Below are 23,739 nucleotides of genomic sequence, written 5' to 3'. Positions count from 1 at the left end.
AAAGCGTTGACGAGAGCATGCAGGGATCTAGGTGGCCGTCAGCCAGGGGAAAGAGATAACGAGACAGTGGTGGGCTAAAGTGGAGGATGGCGAGAAGCGTGGTTTGGCGAAGGAGATCAGTGCTAATGTTTGATGCATTGCGGCTGGTGTGGGCATGATCCAGCCCACCACGCACATTGGGATCCCTGTGAACACACTTACCCGCTGTGAAATGGAGGCTGACCTTGGTTGGTATAGGTTGAGGGAAGGGGGAGGGTTGGGGGAGAACTTTTTAACGTTGGGGGGGGAAGTTGGTTGAGGGGCAGGGGAACTGGTGCTACAAGAGGTCCCAAAAGGGAGAGACCAACCGCAAGCAAACATATTCTACTCAAAGGCACAGGCGTGAACCACCTTAGGATAGGCACTTGGAATGTGAGGGGACTAGGCAACAAGGGAAAGAGAGCAAAGGTAGGATAATACCTAAAGAGACATTCCATACATTTGGCACTGGTGCAGGAAACTCACATGCAGGGGCAGATCTAAGAGCGTTTGAATCTAAGTGGGTATTTGGCTCCTCGCACTCGACATACGCCAGAGGAGTGCTGATATGGGTAGCTCTGGGGATCCCCATCAAGGTGGAACGAACAGTGGGAGACACAGAAGGGAGGACAATTTCCATTATGGGTTGGTGGGAAATCTGTGTTTCAAACTCATACGCCCCGAATATAGAAAGGAATGACTACCCCTCAGTGGTGAAACTGACAGGAGGTCAACGAACAGGAGTGTATATCGGGGGCAGAGACTTCAATTGCACCCTATACCCGGAGCTGGACAGAACAGTGAAGGGGGCACTACGAAACTACAGGCGTGAGAAGCGCTGCACCAAATTATGGGGGAGTTGGATTTGGTGGAGTTGTGGAGGGAAAAACATGGGACGGAAAGGGGGTACTCATATGATATGATATGGCATTTATAACACGCCTATCCACAAGTGTTTCAAGGCGTGACGAGGCAAGGGAGGGGGAACAACGGGAAAACAGAGACAGTGATCCTACTAGGCCAGGTGACATTGAGATCACGCAAGTGCAGGGGAGCTGGGAAGGGGGAAAGTGCTAGGGGAAAGGGGAGGCGGCAGTGCAGTAGATAGGAATAACAGTAACATAAATTAAAAACTATAAATAATAAATAAGTGCAGCAGGGTGGTGGTAAGTGCTGGTAGGGGCTGTAGGGATACAGAGAACAGCCCCCGAGTGCAGGTGTGCAACTGGCAGGGAGGGGATCTGGGCCCGAGAACAGAGGGTAGCCAGGTGACCAGTGCAGTTTCAGATCGCCTCCATCCTGTTGTCGCCGAGGAGCAACTCCAGAATAGGCCCCAGCTTGTACCACAGCTGTCGTACCTGGCTAGGATTGCCAGTGCCTTGGCCGCCTTGATGGTGGACGCCACGGTGTAGATTACCTTCCTCCCCATGGCGTCCAACTTCTTACTCTCGCTGTCTGGAGACTGAAGACGACAACGACGGGTTGGATGACTGCTTCCTCATGGTCGCCGAAACCACAGAATCTGGCGACGGTTGCAACCTCAGGCACTTGGGTGCAGATTGTGGTATCCAGTATTCCTTCTCTAGCCTATCTCGCTTGGCTGGAGCCGTGCAAGTGTTCAAGTGGACCAGGCCCTCGTCCCACACGTCTTCCAGGAGGGGTACTGCCATGATTGACTTCCTCTTGGCCGCACGCCTTTGGTACAGGAAAGCCTCCTTCCTGGTGTACTCGGGCATGAGCTTTGGCAATCATAGAATGGAACGTCTCACCTCGTCTGGTGTGTACGCCCTAGGCTGAGGGGACCCGCTGCCTACTCCGACAATGTTGTTGTCGTGGCCGTATCCGTCCCCATGTCCGGGTATGCTGGGCGATATGGGACCCGACACAGGTGTGGAGGCTGAAAAAGGGGCATCAGATGGCACTTTCTTTTCTTCGTCGGCGGTTGATGGTAGGCCTGGGGGACTGTTGGAAAAGGTCCTTGTGGCATCCTCTTCTGGATCTCCAACACCAAGGTTTGGAGGGTTAGTGGGATGTCCAGAGACCCATTTCTCAGGGTGACTGGTGTGATCGGAACACTGGGCCCTGCGCCCTCTTCCACGTCCTCGTGGACCGTGTGCAGGGACTCCATATCCTTGTCCTCTGTGGACAAAATGTCTATGGCTTGAGCCCCGGCCTGGGACTGATATGGGGCCCCTTTATCCCCCCCTTTTTTCCACCCTGAGGGGGTGGAACCAGGTTCTGAGGGGGTTGTCCCCTTCTCCAGAGTGCCGGCAGACCTTGTCAAAGTCACCACGGTGGCTTCTCGCCTCAGAGGGAGGGATACCTTCAGCACTGTGGGGGCTACCCTCTCAGGGTCAGCCCCTTTGGCTTTCGAAAGAGCAGCTGCCACCAGCTCTATCATCGACAAAGACTTTTCTAATGCCGCCTGGGCCTTCTTGGGCAGCTCAGCCTTCTCCATCTGCGGCTTCTCGGGTTTCTCCCGCAGCTTAGTCGGGTTGGATGACTTTCTCTTCGAGGAGGAGCTTGATTGCCGGCTGGCAATGGAGGTGGAGGGTGATGTCGATTGCACTTTGCTTTACCTCATCTTGGGCCTCCACGGATGAGGCGCCCTCACAGGACTCAGAAGCCGGCTCCTCGGACTGACCGGCCTTGGGGGAGCTATGTCCCTGCTTGGGACACTGGCCAGAGGCCTTGGCATTCAGCCACGCCGCCAGTCTACTGTGCCTGTCCATTGTCGAGAATCTGAGACAAATCTCGCAATCCTCTTTCTTGTGGTCAGGATGCAGGCTGTAGAGGTATTGTAAGTGCTTGTCCTCCACAAACACGTTCCAGAGCCCGGACTTGGTGCAGGGCTTGAAAAGGTATTTTCCTTCTTTCTTCTCCTCCGTCCTGGTTGGAGGGTGCAAAATAGGTCTGATGACCTTCTGTAAACATTGATGATCTTCACCCTTGAGGGGCGCTGAACTTCACCGACAACAGATGCCCGCTGTGAGCAGATGGTGAGAAGAGCACACAGGCTCTTTTGGAACAAAAACAGAACCTTTTTCCGCAAAAAAACATGAAAAAACCTAGAAGTAACTCACAGAACAAAATTCGAGGACTCCCAACACTGAAGCATGCAGTAAAAATCTGAAGATGGCTGCCAAAGGAGGGGCTTAGGGAGAGGGCTGTCATTGGCTCGGGACAGTATGACAGAGGACATTGATTGGTTTATGGAAGAAATACAGTTTTGTAAGTGGAAATGTTTTTCTTTTACCGAGGATTCTCAGCCTGACAACGAGAAATATTCATGAGCATGTGGATCCATGCCAGACCCCATGCTGGAAAATGTACTATTACAAGACAGTTCTAGTACACTACAAAATACAACCCACCCTATAAAAGAACACAGAGGACAACAGTTTCACGAAGGAAACGGATGCACTCTGCATACTGATTGTAGGGAAGTCGGTAAAGCAATCAGTCTTAACGGTTCAAGGTTATTTGGTTTCAGCATCAATGGAGCAAGGGGTCGTAAATGTCACTAGGGGCCTTCGGGGAAGGACCATGGGACAGAACCTGAGATGATCTGGATGCTCGACAGCGTTGAGTCGGTTCCATGACCCTTTGCAGCTCCTACGACAGAGTACAAGACAGGAGACAGCTGCAGGTATTGGAAGGAAGGCATGGTATCAAAGCAAAACTGACACAAGTGATCACAGTTCAAGGGTGTTCATTAAACTGTAAAAATGGGTGAGATGAACGCCTAATCTAGACCTAAATCTAAGATGAGAGCAAGCTACGACCATCAAATAATAATACAGTCCTGGTAGAGTCTAGTCAAACAAAAAGGGCCTATATTAAGAAAAACCTTCTGCCAATCCTTACCGCTATGCTACAAAATAGTGTGGGATAAGGTTCACAAAGAAAGAAAGAAGTGTTCTCAAAATGATAAGTTAGGATGTTATGGTGGAGTCTCCTTTCCCCACATTTTAAGCACGGGACAAGGCGGGACTCTCGAGCACAGCACATTTCTGGGCTTCTCCGGCCCGAGTTTACAGTTCCTTCTTACGATATCAGGGAATTCTGTGCCCAAGTCTCTTTTATGCAAAGTCTCTTGCTTGAGAGGGCCTGATGTATCACAAACAATAAATAAATTGTTGCGCCTCTCTCTATTTTCTATGTCATCCACCTTTAGTTCCAACTCCGCTTCCTTCCTTTCAGTGTACCATAGACGGGTCTCCATCTGCGATTCGAGCACCCCTGAGGAGGTTTGGTTTGCCTACACCCCGTCCATCCTTACTTCCAGTGTCGCCATCTTCGCCGTCAAGTATGCCACTTTGGCTTCAATGTCTGTTCTCATTCCCACAAATTCCCTCAAATCATCTGAATTTCATTTTGTATGGCCCCTAGCTCGGCGGGGCAAGGCCCTCCATCAGCCTTTGCTTTCACCATGTCACCACCTTTGGAGTATTTGTACTCTGCGAGTGTTGTTCTCCAACGTATCCACCAGGCCAAATCTCTCTGCTGCGTTGTTTCTCCTCTTATCGCTCACCACTCCACCAGGGGGTCATTCTTCCCCACCTCACCGTCCTCCGGTGTGCCAAGCTCACTTCTCATCAGCAGCCCTCGGGGGAGCCCCACTTACATCCGCACACCTTCTGGGCCTGCTGCCCCTGGAATGGCTCTTCTCCCACCTCTTCACTGTGCCAAAATACAGTCAGTGCCACTAGCCAACTCAACCCGTCCTCTGGTCACTCCCCAGTCCACACTCCTCTACTCTCCCTATGATCTTGAGGGGCTGTATACACTTCCCCATTTGTCCCCTCTTGTGACCAGCGGTCATTGTGCAAGCTCCCTGCGCCTGGACTAGTTGGCTGTCTTACCTGCCCCATGGCCTCTGGATCTGCTGTTGCTGCTGCTTCTTTATCCACTCATCTTCTACTCTGGAGATCCTCCAGGTGTTGCTCTGCTTGCCTCCCTGTCGATCCACCTGCCCAGCTGCACTGCCTCGCACTCCAGGGGTCCTCAGCTGGCCCCCCTGCCATCACTTGGGAGTTGCCTGCTCGCCCCCGGTAGGGGATCCTTCTGCCTGCCTCTCATGGCCTTCCAGGCTTCCCCCGCACCTTCCCAAGCAGGGGCACCGCTCTGCTCCACCCGCACTCCTCACCTCCGGTATTGCAGGTCCCCGGGCTGCTCCACTGACCTCCCTGGTCCTCCTCAGCACTCCTGGGGAAAAAGGTCAGGGTGAAAAGGGCAAGGGAAGGTCAGCAGATCCAAAGCACAGTGGGGGAGCGCTGCTCCGGCTCCTCGCAAGAGGGCTTCGAGCCTCTGTAGTGCCTTCCCTCTGCACACTGGGCAAGGGGGAGGCCCTGCCTTGTCTCCACTTCTGTCGCACTACACACCCAGTCCCGGCACAGTCGCCCGGGCCTAGTGCCGCCTGCACCGCTCTCAGGCTCTCAGATAATAAAGAAAAAATGTCCAGAGAAGAAAAAAATAAATCTTTTTGTATTTTGTTTTTTACAAGCTCTAACAGTGAAATAAGTCACTGTGTACTGTCTCCATATGTACTAGCGAGAGACCAAATCAATCCTAACTGTATGCATCTACTTGTTACCAAGTACGTTGACCTAATGGTGGCTCTCTACCCAACGGGGGACCATGATTATATGTTTAAGTAACATATATTCTCGTGTCCTCAAAGAAGCTCTCAAATATGTAGTAGCCAAGACACTATGTAAAACATTCAACCTAAACATCAGGAAAAATATAACATTGTATTCTTTAGTTAACACAATTAAACTAATGCTCGAATGACAAATCAGTAGTAGAAAGAAATGAAAGTAAAAGAAATGAGAAAAGTTTTAATACAATTACAATATTAAGAATCCAACATCATTTAGAATCCATCAACAAATTAATTATAGAACAAAAACAAATCAATTGTGCAACACAGAATAACAAAAATAAAGATCAAGCAATATATTCTGACCATAGACAAATCACTGATTGGTCAATTTGTCGTAACATGTATGCAATTACATCAATGGATTTCACTGCTCTCTGCTGCCCCTCACTGCACTCCCCCCTGGTGGCTCGCCTCCTCACTCACCGGGCCTGTCACCCGTTTCAGAGCGCGATTTTCCACCTCTTTGGGTCAGGGACACTTTACATTTACCCCGCTGTCGACGCCTTGTTCACGCTGCTCGGGGACCTCACCCTTACCGTTCCCGAAATACCAACTCCGCCACTACTCCTCTTGATCTCTGAGCAGGGGCCGGAGCTTTGCAATCAGGCTCCATCTTGCATGCGCCCCCTGGTGGCCTCCAAAACAGGAATTTTAAGAGATTTTTAGTTTGACCCTTCAATCCTATGTTCCAGGGCTTGCCAAAGACATATGAATACTGAATTCAAACATATCTATCTGAAATGGGGCTGTCCCTGACCCTTTGAAGCGGGGCATTATCTCACCATATCTATAGGCAATTATTCCAGAACCTCAGAGTTCTGCCCGTTATCAACCTATAACCAACCTTCCTTATTCGAGCAGTCTTGGAAAGAGCATTATCCAAACAATTTTAAGATTATATTGATCACACAATCATACATGAAGCCCACCAATCTGGTATCAGACCAGTTAGAGGATTGGAAATAACACTTGCCAGTTGGAGAAGGGGTGCTCACATTCATGCAGGACTAACGGACTGCCTAAATTCTCCTAGAGCGTTCAGCAGCATTTTATATGGTAAACCTCTCCATGTTGCTGAACAGAATAATAAATTGGTGTGCAGGCTATGTGTTTGGTTCTGTCCTGCGTTACCTGCGATCTGCGAGGCAATTTCACGTTGGCGACTTCTGAGACTGCGGTGGAGTTCGTTCTTTGTGTATGGTCTGGGTGTCTGTCTACAGGCTTTACCAAGAAGGAGGAGTGACTTTCATATACAAAGAGCATGAGCAGTGTGCAGGCTTTGCGTTTGGTGTTCTGTGGATGTGTGGGGAGGGCCCCCTGCCAATCTTTATAAGACGATAAATGTTTGAGTGAGTACTTTGTCTCCCCTCTGCCTCTCTCAAACTTAAGTCTGCTCCATAGCGCTCCAACGTGCAATAACCTGAAATAAAATGGCATATTCCTTATGTTCGGGTATGCTGTGTCAGAGATTGACTCTTCAAGATGTCTGCTTGACAGTAAAAACAGTTGATAGGGAAATCTCTGATTCAGCAAAATAAAGAAAGAGGAACCACTAAATCTGGGCAATACTGTTTTAACTATGAAAGCATAGGACAACAATTTCCCCTTACCAACATTTTCTGAAATTCTAACAGGAAAAAGGAACGAGAATGTCCCAGTCTCTGCCTCATCTAAGGAAATAGACTAAAAGCTCACCAATTCTATGTACTGAGCAAGTGGATAATCTTACTCAAAATTTCTCTGTAGCCTTATGTTCCTTGGAAAATTTAGATTTGGAGGACTTTGAAAACTGTCCCCAAAGAGAACTTCTTGCTAATGTCTCTATGTTGGGGCCGACAGTTTCTCAAGAAGTAGCCTAACGGGTCAGACTTCCTTTGGGACCAGAAAGGGCTGAGTCACCAGCATGGGATAAGCAAGAACATGCGTGTCTATATAGAACCCCTTTGTTAGTTGGGGAAACATCCTCAAAGTTGGAAAATAAGCTTCGCTCTGAATTATCGGGTTTGAACCATCATGCACTTTATTTGGGTTTGCCATCAGTAAATCTGGAGAGGCAGAGCATCCATGGTCTACAAAAGTGCCAACAAAGTATACAAGCTGCTTTATCCCTGGCTGAGAAGGTGATAGATGCCTTTTCGTTTCCTGTTCTTTCTTGGTTACTATCCTTAATGGATAGAGGCCATGAACTTGTGCAATATGAGATTTGAGATGTTAGGCAAACTTTAAAAGAATTGATGGCAAAAATGTTTGTCTTGGAGGGTTTCATTTTGGGCCTAATAGACTGAGTAATTCATCTGCATTGGTTGACTTGATTGATGTGCAATGTGTAGATCCCTCGGGAAGAGGCCCTCCTCGTTCCTGAATAGAAGCAAGGCCTAGTAGTCCGGTCAAATCATTGCTTGGTGAAAATGTTTCAACTAAGGGAACCAATTTGAAGTGTTGATGCCAAGTGTTAACTGTATGACAATCCAGGTGTCCGAATTGGACTTTAAGCAAAAGAATGAAGACATTTGTCATAGCCTTAAATTATTAGAGGCCAAAGGCGCTGACGGCCGCTGCATTAGTCATTGTTTGGGAAAGGGGGAGGTTCATGTTCAGCAAGTAACTTATGTTTTGTCAGGTAATAGATACATTGTTGATGAAGCCATTTTAATGCAGAGGAAATCAAAGACCCAGCTCAGGTTCACGTAAATCTTTGCGCCAACTTAGATGGAACTCCTCTATAGATACTGGGCTACTAGAAGAGGAGCAGAGTGTGAGAGAAAATGATATCTCCATTGATGCTTCCCCAGATAACCATGAGTTGGTTAAAGAAGATGAATGTCCAGAAGCAAGTAGTTCGAGAAAGTTAGTTGTGAGGTTAATCCTTAATTCTAACTAAATGTGAATTTTAATTTCTTTTCATGTTTTATTTCTGTAAAATTGTAAAGTCGTCCTATTGGCTAAGACACAATTTAAAAAATAAAGAAAAAGGATGCATCAGCTAAATCCAAGTCACTGACTGGTAACTGGATCATCACTCAAATTTTCAAGCCTGTAAAAACTCTGAACGAGACACTGGATATGAGTATCCTGACCGTCCATTCTGATACAGAGGTTGTCATTGAAAGAACAGATGGGCCCTGTGATGCAGGCCTCACTAATGAGATTGGTGAGGGAGTTCGGAGTATACAGTTTAGATGAGGTACATTTCTTACCTGTAACTCCTGTTCTCCAGCATTGGTATCTTTCATAGATTCACATGCTGGGAATCCTACTTTTTGATTCCCCTTGCCCTAGGCAAGAAGATCCTACATTTTGTAGCCTAACAACTTTGTTATGGGTGCTTTTGTTCGCCACCAATGGGACCTCGAGTAGAACAAGTTACTTACCATCTGGTACCATTACTTTGACTGGATGTTCCTCCCATGTATTCCTCATCTATAAAAAGCGTATCTAGCCAGCTTCGCTGCTTTCGGAAAAACATTTTCGGCAGAGGGCGATGTGTATGAGGTTGTGGCATCGATGTCCCTCGAGAGCCACTGTGGCGTGTCGACGTCACCAGTAGTACAAATAGCTTGTGCCGTGCCTGTTGGCTTCAGTTCTGTTTTTTCGTTATAATTCGAGGAACCTTCCAAGCGTGCCTCAGATTGTAAGCTCTTTGCAAATGCAAAGTGTAAATCACGTAAATTGTACAGCGGGGTAGGTAGGTTGGGTGGGGCGATGAGGAATACGTGGCAGGAAAATCCAGTTGAAAGAACGTTACCAGTTAGTAAGTAACTTGTTCTTGGAATAGATTGTGTCCTCCCACATATTCCTCATCTACGATATCCTCCAAAAGCATTAAGAAAATAGGAGGTGGGAGTACTATTTAGCCTTATCATGGATGGAATGGAGTACTGCTTTTGCAAATAGGCCTTGTTGGGACGATGAAGAATCTAAGCAGTAATGCTTAACAAAAGTATGAATTGACACCCAAGTTGCAGCTGAGCAGATGTCAATTACCGGGACTCCCCTCTGAAGAGCCCCGGAAGTAGACATGCCCCTTGTGGAATGAGCTCTAAGCCCTTCTGGCGGTTCCTTCCCCGCTAGCTTGTAACACTCCTCAATAGCTAGAGTAATCCAGCGGTATATAGTTTGCTTTGTCACAGATAGTCCCAATTCAGGACCAGTACAACCTACAAAGTGTTGGTCCTCCCGGCAGAATTTCACCATTCTCGCTATATAAAAACTCAGAGCCCTCTTTGGGTCCAATCTATGGAACATCTCCCCCTCTTTGCCCAAATGAGGGCAAGGGTAGAAAGTTGGAAGTGTTTTTTTTTGTGATAGGTGAAAGTCAGAAACTACTTTCAGCAAGAAAGATGGTTTAACCTTAAGAACTACCTTATCCTTATGAAAAATAGTATAAAGAGGTTTGCATGACATAGACTGTAACTCACTTACCCTGTGGGCTGATGTTAGTGCCACAGGAAGGGCAGTTGTCATTGCCAAGAGCCTTAATAGACAGGAATGTAAAGACACAAAGGGTATGCCTGTTAGAAACTTTAACACAAGATTTAAATCCCAGGCCGGGACCTGAAATGGTACTGGAGAGTACACGTTAGTGAGTCCCTTCAGAAATTGGATAAGTAATGGAATTTTGAAATAAGAAACCTCCTCAGAGGAGCGCTTAAAGATGGAAAGCGCAGCAAAGTATCCTTTTATTGTACCAATTTGGAGCCCAAGATTGGCCAGATGCAATAGGAAGGATAGCACTACAGGAGTGGCACATTGAAAAGGATCCACATTATTTTCCTTGCACCAGTTACTGAACTTGTTCCAACGACACTGGTACAAAGATTGTGTTGCTGGCCTTCTGGCCGAAAGCAAAATCTCCATTATGCCATCCGGAAGGTCCCAATCCTTATATCTCAGCCTCTCAGAAATCATGCATGAAGGTTGAGTGTCTTGACCTCTGGATGGAGAACCCGACCTTCCTCTTGCGAGAAAAGATCCTCTCTTTGTGTAAAACGTATTGGAGGGCAGATGGACAAGTCCAGGTCCGGGTACCACGTCCTCAGGGCCCAATCCGGAGCAATTAGGATCATGGTTTTCCCAAGCTTTCTCAACCTCCTGATTACATGAGGAATGACGGGGAATTGAGGAAACGCGTACAGGAGTGGAAATTCTCAGTCCACTATGAACGCGTCCCCTAGAGTTCCTCTCGGAGGAAATTCCCTTGAGCAATACTGTTCGCACTTCTGATTCACCTTGGTCGCAAACAGATCCACTTGAGGGGTTCCCCAAAGGGTGAAGATCTCTTGAAGGACTTCTTGAGCTAGTTCCCACTCGTGGGAGACTGTACTCTGCCTGGTCAGAGGGTCTGCCGCTGTGTTCTGCTCTCCGGCTAGGTGGACCGCTGACAGATATTCCTTCTTGTATTGCCCAGAACCAGAGCTGCATTGCCTCTCTGCACAGTGGTAGTGACCCTACGCCTCCTCTCTCGTTGAGGTAGTACATGGCCACTGTGTTGTGCATCATTATCAGGCCATTCTTTGCTCGTACAGACGGCAGGAAGGCCTTCAGTGCTAGTCTGATCACCCTCAGCTCCAAAAGGTTGATGTGTAGTTTGGACTCCGATAGAGATCAACGACAGCTTACTGTCAGGTCGTTGGCGTCGGCTCCCCACCCCGTGAGTGAGGCGTCCTTCACTATAGTTATCACTGACCATGGCTCCTATAAAGATTCTCCCTTGAGAATATTGTCCTTGCAAGCCCACCATAGAAGGTCTTGAGTAACTCTGCTTGGAACCTGCAGAAGATCTGACATATTGCCTGAAAACTGGGACCACTGAGTCCTGAGGGCCCATTGAACCATTGAAGGGATCTCATTCTCAATCTGGCCTCTGGCACCAGAACAATGCAGGATGCCATGAGGCCGAGCAACCTCAGAAAAGCGTAGGCCGGTAGACGTTGGGCATTTTGGAATTTTGTTACCATCTGCAGAATGTGTTGAGCTCTCACGTCCGGAGGCAAGGCTTTGCCAAGGAAGTATCCAAGACCGCACCGATGAACTGGAGCTTTTGGAATGGTATCATATGGGACTTCTTGTAATTGAGGGAGAAGCCCATTTGGTGAAGGAAGTGGCAAGTGATCCTCAGATGTTCCTGGGCCTGTTCGGTTAAACGAGCCCCGATTAACCAATCGTCCAGGTAGGGGTAGACGTGAATCCCCACCCCCCTCTCCTGAGACTCGCTGCCACCACCACCATCAGTTTGGTGAAAACCCTCGGGCGGAGGTCAGCCCGAATGGCAGAACTCGAAACGGATAATGAGAGCAGCCAAAAGCACACCTCGGGTACTTTCTGTGCTTGAGATGGATTGGCACATGAACGTAAGCATCCTGAAGGTCCATTGATACCAACCAGTCTTGAGCCTGAAGGATCTGAGAAAGTGTGACCATCTTGAACTTGTCCTTCCTTGAGGAACTTGTTCAAGTTTCTTAAGTCCAAGATGGGTCTCAGTTCTCCGTCCTTCTTGGGGATGAGAAAATAAGGGGAATACCAACCCTTGTTCCTCTGCGCTACAGGTACATGTTCTATTGCACCTTTCTCTAGCAGGGTTCATATCTCCTGCACAAGGAGCGGATCTGGAATTGTGACAGAGCTGGCTCCCGGTGGATGATCCTGAGGTCTCTTTAGAAAAGGAATGCAAAGACTTGGGCTGGTGGATCATGGTGGTTCAGGCTGGTGCTTGCTGGCGGAGAGGAGAGGCCCCCCGGGTGGAACCGTGAAACGGGTGTCGGCACCTGGAAAGGCAGCGAGGGAGAGGTGAGAGCCTAGCAGAGCGGACCAGCGGAGGCAGTAGAGGAGAGAGACGCGGTGTCACTGTAGCTCTATCGGAGAGCTGCTGCAGAGAGAGGAGGGAAGCGGAGACCTGAGGGGGGCGGCCGCGTGGCGTCCTGCTGTGGAACCACTACCAAGCCGGCTGGTGGCAGAGCGGAGAAGAGTGGCACCTCCTCCCAGGGCAGCAGTGCCTGGGATCCGAGGTGAGGAGTGGGGAGGAAGGCGAGGCGCGAGCAGCAGGTACAGGCCCCGGCGAGAGGAGGGGGCGGAAGGGCACCCAAAGAAGCGGTGACCAGAAGTCCCGGCAGCCAGAGCAGAGGCAGTTGGGAGAAGGGGCCCTGGGCTCGATAGAATTGGACAGGGTCCATAGAGTTGGCCGGATCCCTGGTGGTTCCAACGCTAGACCTCGGGATGTTGTGGTCGCCTTTGCCAGGTATGGGCAGAAGGAAGCAGTGTTGCGGGTGGCTAGGCAGAGCGAACCGGTACTCTAGAAAGGGCAAGAAATATCCTAGTTTCAATATTTGGCTACATGTATGCTAATGAAAAGAAGGGGCATGGGTCCGGTTTTGAAGGAGTTGACTAGGAAAGGGATAAAATATAAGTGGACTTTTCCTTTTGGTTTAATGTTAGCGTGGGAGGGGAGTCAGAGGCGAGCAACTACGCTCCAGGAGGCGGCTAGCATGATACAATTGGAGCTGGATAATGAGGGCGGGGGGGGGCACGAAGGTGTGCCACCATGCCGAGGAAGTCAGAGGGAAAGGGGCAGACCCTAGGAATGGGCTACTGTGGGGGAACGGGGCAAGAGAAGGGCTGTGCTGCATGGCCCCACTGGGGGGTTGAAAGCTCAGGGCTCTGAGGGGGAGGTGGGTCATAGCGCAGGGGGGCCTGGGTGATCTGATTGCAGCTAGAGAGTTCTAAGGGGGTGGTGGGAACTAGGGTATCACAAAGGGCCTAGGAGTAAAAAACATGTTGGTACAAGCAAGGACGGGATTGTCTGTGGGGTTGGGAATGGAGGGCAGAGGGATTGGGGGGAGGGAACGGTCTTGCCCTAAATTGGGGGTTCAGGGTGGGAGAGGGAGGGCGAGAAGGGTGAGGGATAAGGGGGGACATAGCATCTGGTGTAGTAGCGCAGGAATTATCGGGACGGTGGATGGCATCTGGTTGCGGGGGAGGAGGCGGAACAGAGGGACACCCAAGAGGGTGGGAGGGAGAGCGGCCAAGGGAGGGTCTGGGATGAGGGCAGAGAGGTAGGTAAGGGGGGCACGTCAGATCTCCACTCAGGATTCAAGTGGCTAACGCATAATGTGAGGGGGCTAAATTCCCCCCCTCAAGTGGACTAAACTGGAACAAATTACAAGGACGCACGCACCTGATGTTCTGGCGCTGCAGGAGACCCACTTGTTGTGGAAAGTCAAGGGTCGTCTGCGGCTGAACGGCTTCTGGCAGATACTGTTCGCGTCGGGCCCCACAAACAAATGGGGGGTGGCTCTAGCATTTGGGAGGGGTATGGACTTTAGAACCCAAGACATTCTCAGGGACAAAAATGGGAGGTTCATCATGATGAGGGGGGACCATATGGGTACATTTTACACCATACCTTCGGTATATGCTCCAAATGTGGGACAAGATCGGTTTGTGCGAAAGACCCTGGGCACCTTGGAGAATTTTGCAAGGGGGCAAATCATTCTGATGGGGGATCTTAACTTGGCCTTGAATAAGCGGTTGGAATGGATACAGCATGCAAATGGAGGGGGAGGTGCAGTGGCCTCCCCACAGATCAAGGAATGGGTGGAGGGGGCGGTGTGATGCTGGAAATGCATCAGAGGGACAGGGCCTCTGAATCCTTGTCCTTTACTGCTTTTTATCGTGTGTTCTGTCATGTTTTCTGCCCAGGAGTCCATGTGGGACTCCTGGCAGTGAAGCTCTCTCTTTTGGTTTGGTGAACAGACCCATGGGATACCCTTATGGCACCCATGGGTAGGGGTACAACCCTGTGCCCCTAGTGTATGTTTTTGGGCACCTGTGGGTGGCCCACAGAGCAGGGTATGGGCTGGTGGCAGCTCCATGCTGAATTTGACAGGTGCTCTGGGTGTCCTCCATTTTGGGATACCCAGGCCCTGCCATTGGGATCAGTTGATTCCTGATAGGAAACAAGATGGCCCCTGTTGCCTCTTGCTCTCTATTGCCTGTTACCTTGTTTTCCCAAAGTCCTGGGAAGCCCTGACTCTGTCCCTTCCCCCTGACTGGCTGTTGGGTGGAAGTTTCATATATGGTGGTGTTGTGAAGGACCAGCTAGACTGACTGGAGCCTTCCCAGTGACTGTATGTTGTGGGTACCTCCTGTGGGTGGGACCTGGGTTAATGGAGTGTGTGACCAATATACACTCCTTGTTGTGGTTGTCTGGTTTCTGGCATGAGAGACAAAGACTGAGACAGCCCTGCCTGAAACTGGCCTGAATGCAGTGTGTAGTGTTGAATGGCTGGGTACTTGTCCCAATCCACATTCCTTGTTGTGAGTGTCTGAAAGGGAGGAGTGTGGCCTGAATGCACTGTGTGCCTGATTGGCTGACTGACGGCATGAATGCCCTCCTGTATGATTGGCTGCTGAGTGTGTGCCAGCAGTGTGGATGAGAGACAGAATAGTATATCTGGGGACCTCTCACCACTGTTCAGAAGGTTCAGGGAACGTTCAGAAGCGTTCAGAAGCATTCTGGAGCTGAGTCTCCACTCTAAGAGTAACTGGAACTGCTGATCCTGGACGTCCAGCTGGAAGAAGAAGACTTGCTGTTGCATTTGCTTTGACCGATCCGAAGGCTGCCGAAATCGTCGAAGACTGACCCGAGAGAGGACCTGGTAAGGCGCCCTCTTCCCGTGCTACGAGGGACCATCGAGTACCGCTCCATCTTCGCCGAAGCGCCCTGGAAGACAGACCCTCGAAAGGCTGCCGACCCGAGACGGGACCGCCGAGGAGATCGAAGTGAAGCACCCGGACATCGCCGTCGTCGAAGTCCATTGCCATCGACCAGGGTTCGCAGGTTTGTGTAACCGCTGGAGGCCCGTCGAAGTTGTGTTGCCCAGCCGTGGGAACCACTTGACGCCGTGCCGCCGACGACCGGAGCCGTCCGCTCCTTTGCCTAAGAACATTCGAATCGAAGGACTCCCTCGTCCGCACCGTCGACCGCTTTATCCTGCCGGAGAAAGTCGAGGACGACCAACGCGCCGAGGAGAAACTTGCCGGTGGGTTTCCCGCCTCCCGAAGACCACAAAGACTCGAACGACTCAACGCCCTTGCTGGGCCTCCGTCTCCACAATCTTTGCGGTCCAGAACTATTGTCACCGAGGTGCCCCGCACGCCTCTGCCTTGCAGGACGCCGACGCTCCGACGCCGACAAGCACCGCTCGGACGAAGCTGCCGCCTCATCGACGCCGTTCTACCCTGTTTGTCGACGGACGTTTGACGCCCCGTGTCTCCCGCTTGAAAGGGAAGGCATTCAAGAAGGGCCGTCGATTCCCCGTCCCCGAACTCCGAGTTCCTCGACGCTTCTCGACGCCTCTCGATGATCCGTGACTCCCGCTTGAAAGGGGGTCGCTCAAGAAGGATCTGTCGACGCCTCTTCGAAGAACTCGACTCCACCAGGTACATTGGGGGGGTAAAAACATTATAGGAGGGAATAAGACTTGCAGAACAATATATGGACTGGGCTTGTGCTATATCTTTATTTTACAGGTTGCCCAGGTGGGGGGATCACCACACAGAACTGTGTCTAGTGGTAGGGACCAGTATTCTGCCTATTGCTCAACCATCTTATTTTCTCTCCTCTCTCTATTGCTGGTTTCACTCTATTGATCTGTGTGACATTGTTACAGTATTGTTGATGCACTTTAATGAGATCTAATACAAAGGGTGGTACCACTTTAGAATTGTATATATTTGCCATTGCTGATTTTCCTAAGTACAAAGTGAGTTATTATGATAAGTGTACATAACCTTGAATATTGATTATATAAAGACTGTGTTCTAATCAATACAGTGTGTGGACATTCCTTTGTGGGGGCTTGGGGACTACACTGTACTTAAGAACCAGCCTGCATCACCTCCTGAGAAGCTAGGCCTTGATTGCTTGTCCATTGCTACCGTAATAGAGAATCTTGGCTGGGGTCTTCTGTGCCTCTCTTCTACCATATAGAGAGCAGAAGTACAGACACCCCCCACCGGTCTTCTTCACACTGGTGGCAGCGGTGGGATGCTTATGGTTTTAAGAATCAGTGTATAACCGTGCCACTTACAAAAGATATCCGCACTTTATTAAATTAAGGTTTAGTTGTGTACAAGATAACTGCATTACAAACAATGGAGTCTATTGCAAATGGCAAATTGACTCGGATGAGCTTGGAGGCTCTCCAGAGTGCTTGTGAAGCCAGGGAGTTAGACTTTGTGGATAAGTCTAGGGCTGAGCTGATAGCTGCCCTGGTGGACTACCAGACTGATGGTGAAACTCTTGATGAGGGGGGGAATGCAACCAATGAGGACTCTGCCCCTGGGGTTTCTGCTGAATCTGTTTCTGGGAATGCCACCATTCCTGCTGCCTCTGTTCGAAACCCCAGCAATTCCTTGAGTTATTAAGGATGAAATTGGCCTTTGAATACCGCAAGTTGGAAATAGATGCTGAACTTAAGAAAGAGGAGTTGGCTCAACAAGTGGAGCTCAAGAATAAGGACTTTGAACTCAAGAGCCAGGACACTGAATGTAAGAGAATCCAGCTAGAGAAAGCTAGAGTGGAGACTTCAGTTAAAACCAGTGAGAGTGTCAGGTCCCCAGCCACCAAGTTTATGAAAGATTTGGTTGGTGTATTTGTGGAGGGTTCAGCTATCCTCCAATGGATTGAAGCGTTTGAAATGGCTTGTGCGATTCATGATGTTGATAAAAGAGATTGGGCTAAGTGTTTGTTAAGCAGAGTGCCTCAAACTGGATATGACTGTATTCTGAAGCTGAGTGTGGAAGAAAGGGGTCAGTATGAGTGTATGAAGTCTGCTTTGATTGCCAAGTTTGGCAAGACACCTACCCAATACCTTAGAAGGTTCAGGGATTTTAAGAAAAGAGAGAATGTGTCTTGGGTTGACTGGGTGAGTGCTGCGCACATGAACATGATGGGGTGGATTAATGGATACAAGGTTAAGACTTTTGTTGAATTGTCCCACCTCTTGTTTTTTGAGCATTTTTCTGAAGCCTGTTCACCCGAGCTGCGTCAGTATGTGGCTGACCAGAACATTTTGGACCCCTTTAAGCTGGCTAGGTTGGCTGACATGTGGGTCTCCCACCGGGTGTCCCCTAAGGACTCCAGTGGGAAGGACAAGGACAAAGAAAAGGGGGCCTCTCAGAAAGCTGAGGAGTCCCGCAAGCAGTCACAGTCGGGTAAACCTAAACCTTCCTCTCCCAAGACCCAAAAATCTAGTGGGGATAAGTCATCTGTGGGTGGGAATAAGAGTAGTGGTCCACCTGCTGCAAAGCAGGCTCCCAGTGGTTCCAGTACCGTACCCCGCACTCCTGGCGCTTGTTGGGACTGTGGGGCTCTGGATCACAAAAGGGGTGACTCCAAGTGTAAAGGTAAGGCACTTGGAGTACAGGCTGTCAGCCTGACCTACCCTTACCCCGTGTCTGAGGTGGAGGCCACTGTCCTCCCCTCCTCTACCGCGATCACATTTGGTGCTCCGGTAGAGATTTCCTTAGTGTCCCTTGGGGCCTGGGACCAGTATGCAGAAGTACTGGCGACTATCCCACAGAACACCCGTAGGTTTTTGAGAAGTGTCCTCTTGAATGGCCAGCCTTCTACTGGTTTGAGAGACACTGGGGCAAGCATGACAGTGGTGGACAGGACCCTGCTCAAGCCAGAGGACTATGCAGGTGCTCCTCTGCAAACCACCAGGTTAGCTGGTGGGCCTCCCAAATTATCACCTGTAGCCTTAGTCACACTCATGATTGGAGACAAGACAGCAAAGCTTCCTGTCCTGGTTCAGGACAATGTCCCTGCTAACATTCTGTTAGGAAATGATCTAGTAGAGTTGGGGTTGATCTCGGATGGTCTTCCCATGACTGCTGCTGCAGTCACTAGGTCACAGGTGACACCGGGTCTGGCTGTGGGTCAGGTACCCGAGCCAAAGGCGAGGCCGAAGTCAAGAAGAAGGAAGACCAAGAAGGCCACCTCTGTGGAGGGAACACCTTCTCTTCCTGCTGTTCCGACAGCACCCATTGGGATCCGTGCTCCGGACGGGCTGGGTCCAGTGGAAAACCCAAACTCAACTCCTGTGGGAGAAGAGACAGAAGACTCTCCTGTGGGAGAGGTTCTCAAAATGGAGGATCATCCCGACCTTCAATGCTTGTTAACTGAAGGGGGACCCTCCCGGGCAGACTTCTGTAAGGGACAGAGAGAATGCCACTCTCTCAAGGGACTGAGGAAAAAGGCCCTGTCCCAGGAACAAGGAGAAGTGCCTAGAACATTCCAGATTTATTGGGAGGGTGAGCTCCTTGTTAGTGAACCCACTAAGCCTGAACCTGGTGCCCTCAAGAGGTTGGTGGTACCCCAGGTTTACAGGCCCTTCCTACTGCAGTTGGCGCATGAGGTGCCCTTGGCTGGTCATCTTGGGACCAAGAAGACTAAGCAGAGGCTCTCTGTCCATTTCTACTGGCCACGGATGGGAGTAGAGGTGGAGTCCCACTGCAGGACCTGCCCAACTTGTCAGTTGTCTGGCAAGACTGGAGGTAGTGTCATTGCCCCACTGCAGCCATTGCCAGTGGTTGGCACACCATTTGAGAGGGTGGGCATCGACATCGTCGGTCCCCTTGACCCTCCCACTTCAGGTGGACATCGGTTCATCCTGGTCTTGGTAGATCAGGCCACCAGGTACCCTGAGGCAATACCCCTTCGGACTGTTACTGCCAAGGTGGTTGCCAGGGCTCTCCTGGGCATTTTCACCCATGTTGGATTCCCCAAGGAGGTTGTCTCTGACAGAGGATCCAACTTCATGTCTAGTTACATGAAAACCATGTGGAAAGAGTGCGGGGTAACCTACAAGTTCTCCACCTCTTACCACCCCCAGACCAATGGTCTGGTTGAGAGATTTAATAAAACTCTCAAGGGCATGCTAGGGGCTGTGGAAGAACCCCTAAGGAGGAAATGGGATCTCCTCCTGCCATGCCTGCTGTTTGCTTACAGAGAGGTACCTCAAGAGGGTGTTGGTTTCAGCCCCTTTGAGTTACTCTTTGGACATCCCGTGAGGGGGCCCCTCGCCTTGATCAGAGAAGGCTTGGAAGCCACCCCTCCAGGTCCCGCCAAGCAAGTGGGGGACTATGTGTTAGGCCTCAGACGGAGGATGACACAGATGATGGGTCAGGCAACAGCAAATCTCAAGGCCAGGAATTGAATAAGTACTGGCATGACCTTAAAGCCTCGCAAGTGGATTGGACTCCGGGACAGGAAATCCTTGTGATGGAGCCTACCAAGCCTAGAGCTCTGGCAGACAAGTGGACTGGACCCTTCAGGATCATCTCCAAGATGGGCGAAGTCAATTATCTGGTTGACATGGGAGCCTCTGGGGTAGCCCCTCAGATATTCCATGTCAACAGGCTCAAGCCTTTCCACAGGCGAGCAGAGGTCTCATGTCTCTTGCTAGCTTCAGGGCAAGAAGAGGATGAGAGTGAGCCCCTTCCTGATTTGCTGCATAGCAACTCTCAGGATGGCTCAGTGAAGGGAGTACATCTCTCTCCGGATTTGACAACAGAGCAACAGAGGGCCTGCAGGGCTTTACTCCAACAGTATGCCTCTCTGTTTTCACTGACGCCAGGCCTTACACTGTGGTGTAGGCATGAAATTGACACTGGTGACAGTGTGCCTGTCAAAAGCAGGTGCTACCGTATGTCAGATAACGTCAAGAACCACATCCAGGCTGAGGTCGCCAAGATGTTGGATCTGGGTGTTATTAAACCCTCAACCAGTCCCTGGTCCAGTCCAGTGGTCCTTGTCCCCAAGGCAAGTTCCCAGGCGGGTACCAAGGATTGGAGGTTCTGTGTGGACTACCGAGGAGTCAATGCCGTCACCAAAACTGACGCGCACCCATTGCCCAGGGCTGATGAGCTCGTGGACACCATCGGTGCTGCCAAATTTGTGAGCACCTTTGACCTTACCTCAGGCTATTGGCAAATAGCTCTGACTGACCATGCCAAGGAAAAGACGGCCTTCTCAACACCTGAGGGACTCTACCAGTTTAGGGTCATGCCTTTTGGGTTGAAGAATGCCCCTGCCACCTTCCAGAGATTGGTCAACCATGCGCTCAGTGGGCTGGAAGCCTTTTGTGTGGCTTACTTAGACGACATTGGCGTCTACAGTTCCACCTGGGAAGAGCATTTGACACATCTGGATAAGGTGTTGCAGGCCTTGAAAAGGGCTAACCTCACTATCAAGGCCACCAAGTGCCAGATAGCTCAGGGGAAAGTTACCGATCTTGGTCATGAGGTAGGAGGGGGTCAAATCCAACCTCTCTCCAGTAAAGTACAGGATGTACAGAACTGGGAGACTCCCACTACTCAAACCCAGGTGAGAGCCTTTTTGGGCCTCACTGGGTACTATCGCAATTTCATGGCAGACTATGGAACCATAGCTGCACCCCTGACAGCTCTAACTTCACCCAAACAGCCTAGGAAGGTTAATTGGACCGAAGACTATCAGAGGGCCTTTGATGGCTTGAAAGAAAGTCTGTGTAGGGGACCTGTGTTGTGTGCGCCTGACTACAGCCGACCCTTTATCGTCCAGACAGATGCCTGCGACACCGGAATTGGAGCTGTCTTGTCCCAGTTAGATGTCAAAGGGAGGGAACATCCTATCATCTTCATCAGTAGACAACTCAAGGGTAGAGAACTTAGGTGGGCTACTGTTGAAAAGGAGTGTTTTATTATAGTTTGAAGCCTTAGGCGTTTTAGGCCCTACCTTACGGGGTATACCTTCAAGGTCCAAACAGATCATAAGCCCCTGAAGTGGCTTATGCAAATGAAGGGTGAGATTCCGAAATTGCTCAGGTGGTCCATTAGCCTGCAAGGGCTAGACTTCACCATAGAGCACAGACCAGGGAAGAGTCACGATAATGCAGATGGCCTTTCCAGAAGGTATGTTGACCGTCTGGATGAGGGTGTCTATCCCGTGGGAGATTAGACACCCTCCACGTCAGTCTGGGGGGGGCGACTGTGATGCTGGAAATGCATCAGAGGGACAGGGCCTCTGAATCCTTGTCCTTTACTGCTTTTTATCGTGTGTTCTGTCATGTTTTCTGCCCAGGAGTCCATGTGGGACTCCTGGCAGTGCAGCTCTCTCTTTTGGTTTGGTGAACAGACCTATGGGATACCCTTATGGCACCCATGGGTAGGGGTACAACTCTGTGCCCCTAGTGCATGTTTTTGGGCACCTGTGGGTGGCCCACAGAGCAGGGTATGGGCTGGTGGCAGCTCCATGCTGAATTTGACAGGTGCTCTGGGTGTCCTCCATTTTGGGATACCCAGGCCCTGCCATTGGGATCAGTTGATTCCTGATAGGAAACAAGATGGCCCCTGTGGCCTCTTGCTCTCTATTGCCTGTTACCTTGTTTTCCCAAAGTCCTGGGAAGCCCTGACTCTGTCCCTTCCCCCTGACTGGCTGTTGGGTGGAAGTTCCATATATGGTGTTGTTGTGAAGGCCCAGCTAGACTGACTGGAGCCTTCCCAGTGACTGTATGTTGTGGGTACCTCCTGTGGGTGGGACCTGGGTGAATGGAGTGTGTGACCAATATACACTCCTTGTTGTGGTTGTCTGGTTTCTGGCATGAGAGACAAAGACTGAGACAGCCCTGCCCGAAACTGGCCTGAATGCAGTGTGTAGTGTTGAATGGCTGGGTACTTGTCCCAATCCACATTCCTTGTTGTGAGTGTCTGAAAGGGAGGAGTGTGGCCTGAATGCACTGTGTGCCTGATTGGCTGACTGACTGCATGAATGCCCTCCTGTATGATTGGCTGCTGAGTGTGTGCCAGCAGTGTGGATGAGAGACAGAATAGTATATCTGGGGACCTCTCACCACTGTTCAGAAGGTTCAGGGAAAGTTCAGAAGCGTTCAGAAGCGTTCTGGAGCTGAGTCTCCACTCTAAGAGTAACTGGAACTGCTGATCCTCGACGTCCAGCTGGAAGAAGAAGACTTGCTGTTGCATTTGCTTCGACCGATCCGAAGGCTGCCGAAATCGTCAAAGACTGACCCGAGAGAGGACCTGGTAAGGCGCCCTCTTCCCGTGCTCCGAGGGACCATCGAGCACCGCTCCATCTTCGCCGAAGCGCCCTGGAAGACAGACCCTCGAAAGGCTGCCGACCCGAGACGGGACCGCCGAGGAGATCGAAGTGAAGCACCCGGACATCGCCGCCGTCGAAGTCCATTGCCGTCGACCAGGGTTCGCAGGTTTGTGTAACCGCTGGAGGCCCGTCGAAGTTGTGTTGCCCAGCCGTGGGAACCACTTGACGCCGTGCCGCCGACGACCGGAGCCGGCCGCTCCTTTGCCTAAGAACATTCGAATGGAAGGACTCCCTCGTCCGCACCGTCGACCGCTTTATCCTGCCGGAGAAAGTCGAGGACGACCAACGCGCCGAGGAGAAACCTGCCGGTGGGTTTCCTGCCTCCCGAAGACCACAAAGACTCGAACGACTCGACGCGCTTGCTGGGCCTCCGTCTCCACAATCTTTGCGGTCCAGAACTATTGTCACCGAGGTGCCCCGCACGCCTCTGCCTTGCAGGACGCCGACGCCCCGACACCGACGAGCACCGCTCGGACGAAGCTGCCGCCTCATCGACGCCGTTCTACCCTGTTTGTCGACGGACGTTCGACGCCCCGTGTCTCCCGCTTGAAAGGGAAGGCATTCAAGAAGGGCCGTCGATTCCCCATCGCCGAACACCGACTTCCTCGACGCTTCACGACGCCTCTCGACGATTCGTGACTCCCGCTTGAAAGGGGGTCGCTCAAGAAGGATCTGTCGAAGCCTCTTCAAAGAACTCGACTCCACCAGGTACATTGGGGGGGTAAAAACATTATAGGAGGAAATAAGACTTGCAGAACAATATATGGACTGGGCTTCTGCTATATCTTTATTTTACAGGTTGCCCAGGTGGGGGGATCTCCACACAGAACTGTGTCTAGTGGTAGGGGCCAGTATTCTGCCTATTGCTCAACCATCTTATTTTCTCTCCTCTCTC

The 23,739-nt window shown here is 50.6% G+C and overlaps 1 protein-coding gene across 1 annotated transcript in view; it reads right to left on the bottom strand.

Annotated features, from left to right (window-relative positions):
* Positions 1-23,739, bottom strand: part of LOC138492838 (zinc metalloproteinase-disintegrin-like batroxstatin-1) — a 1,052,270-nt gene that overhangs the window by 1,003,021 nt on the left and 25,510 nt on the right. Inside the window, exon 2 of the mRNA XM_069620180.1 lies at positions 2,342-2,552. Coding sequence (XP_069476281.1) covers positions 2,342-2,552 — 211 coding nt within the window. The remainder of the gene's footprint in view (positions 1-2,341; positions 2,553-23,739) is intronic.

This window comes from Ambystoma mexicanum, chromosome 10, assembly GCF_040938575.1.
Source record: "Ambystoma mexicanum isolate Mex_15411 chromosome 10, UKY_AmexF1_1, whole genome shotgun sequence".
Classification (NCBI taxonomy): domain Eukaryota; kingdom Metazoa; phylum Chordata; class Amphibia; order Caudata; family Ambystomatidae; genus Ambystoma; species Ambystoma mexicanum.
Note: the sequence above shows the minus strand (reverse complement) of the source record. Positions and strands in the feature narration are given on the sequence as shown.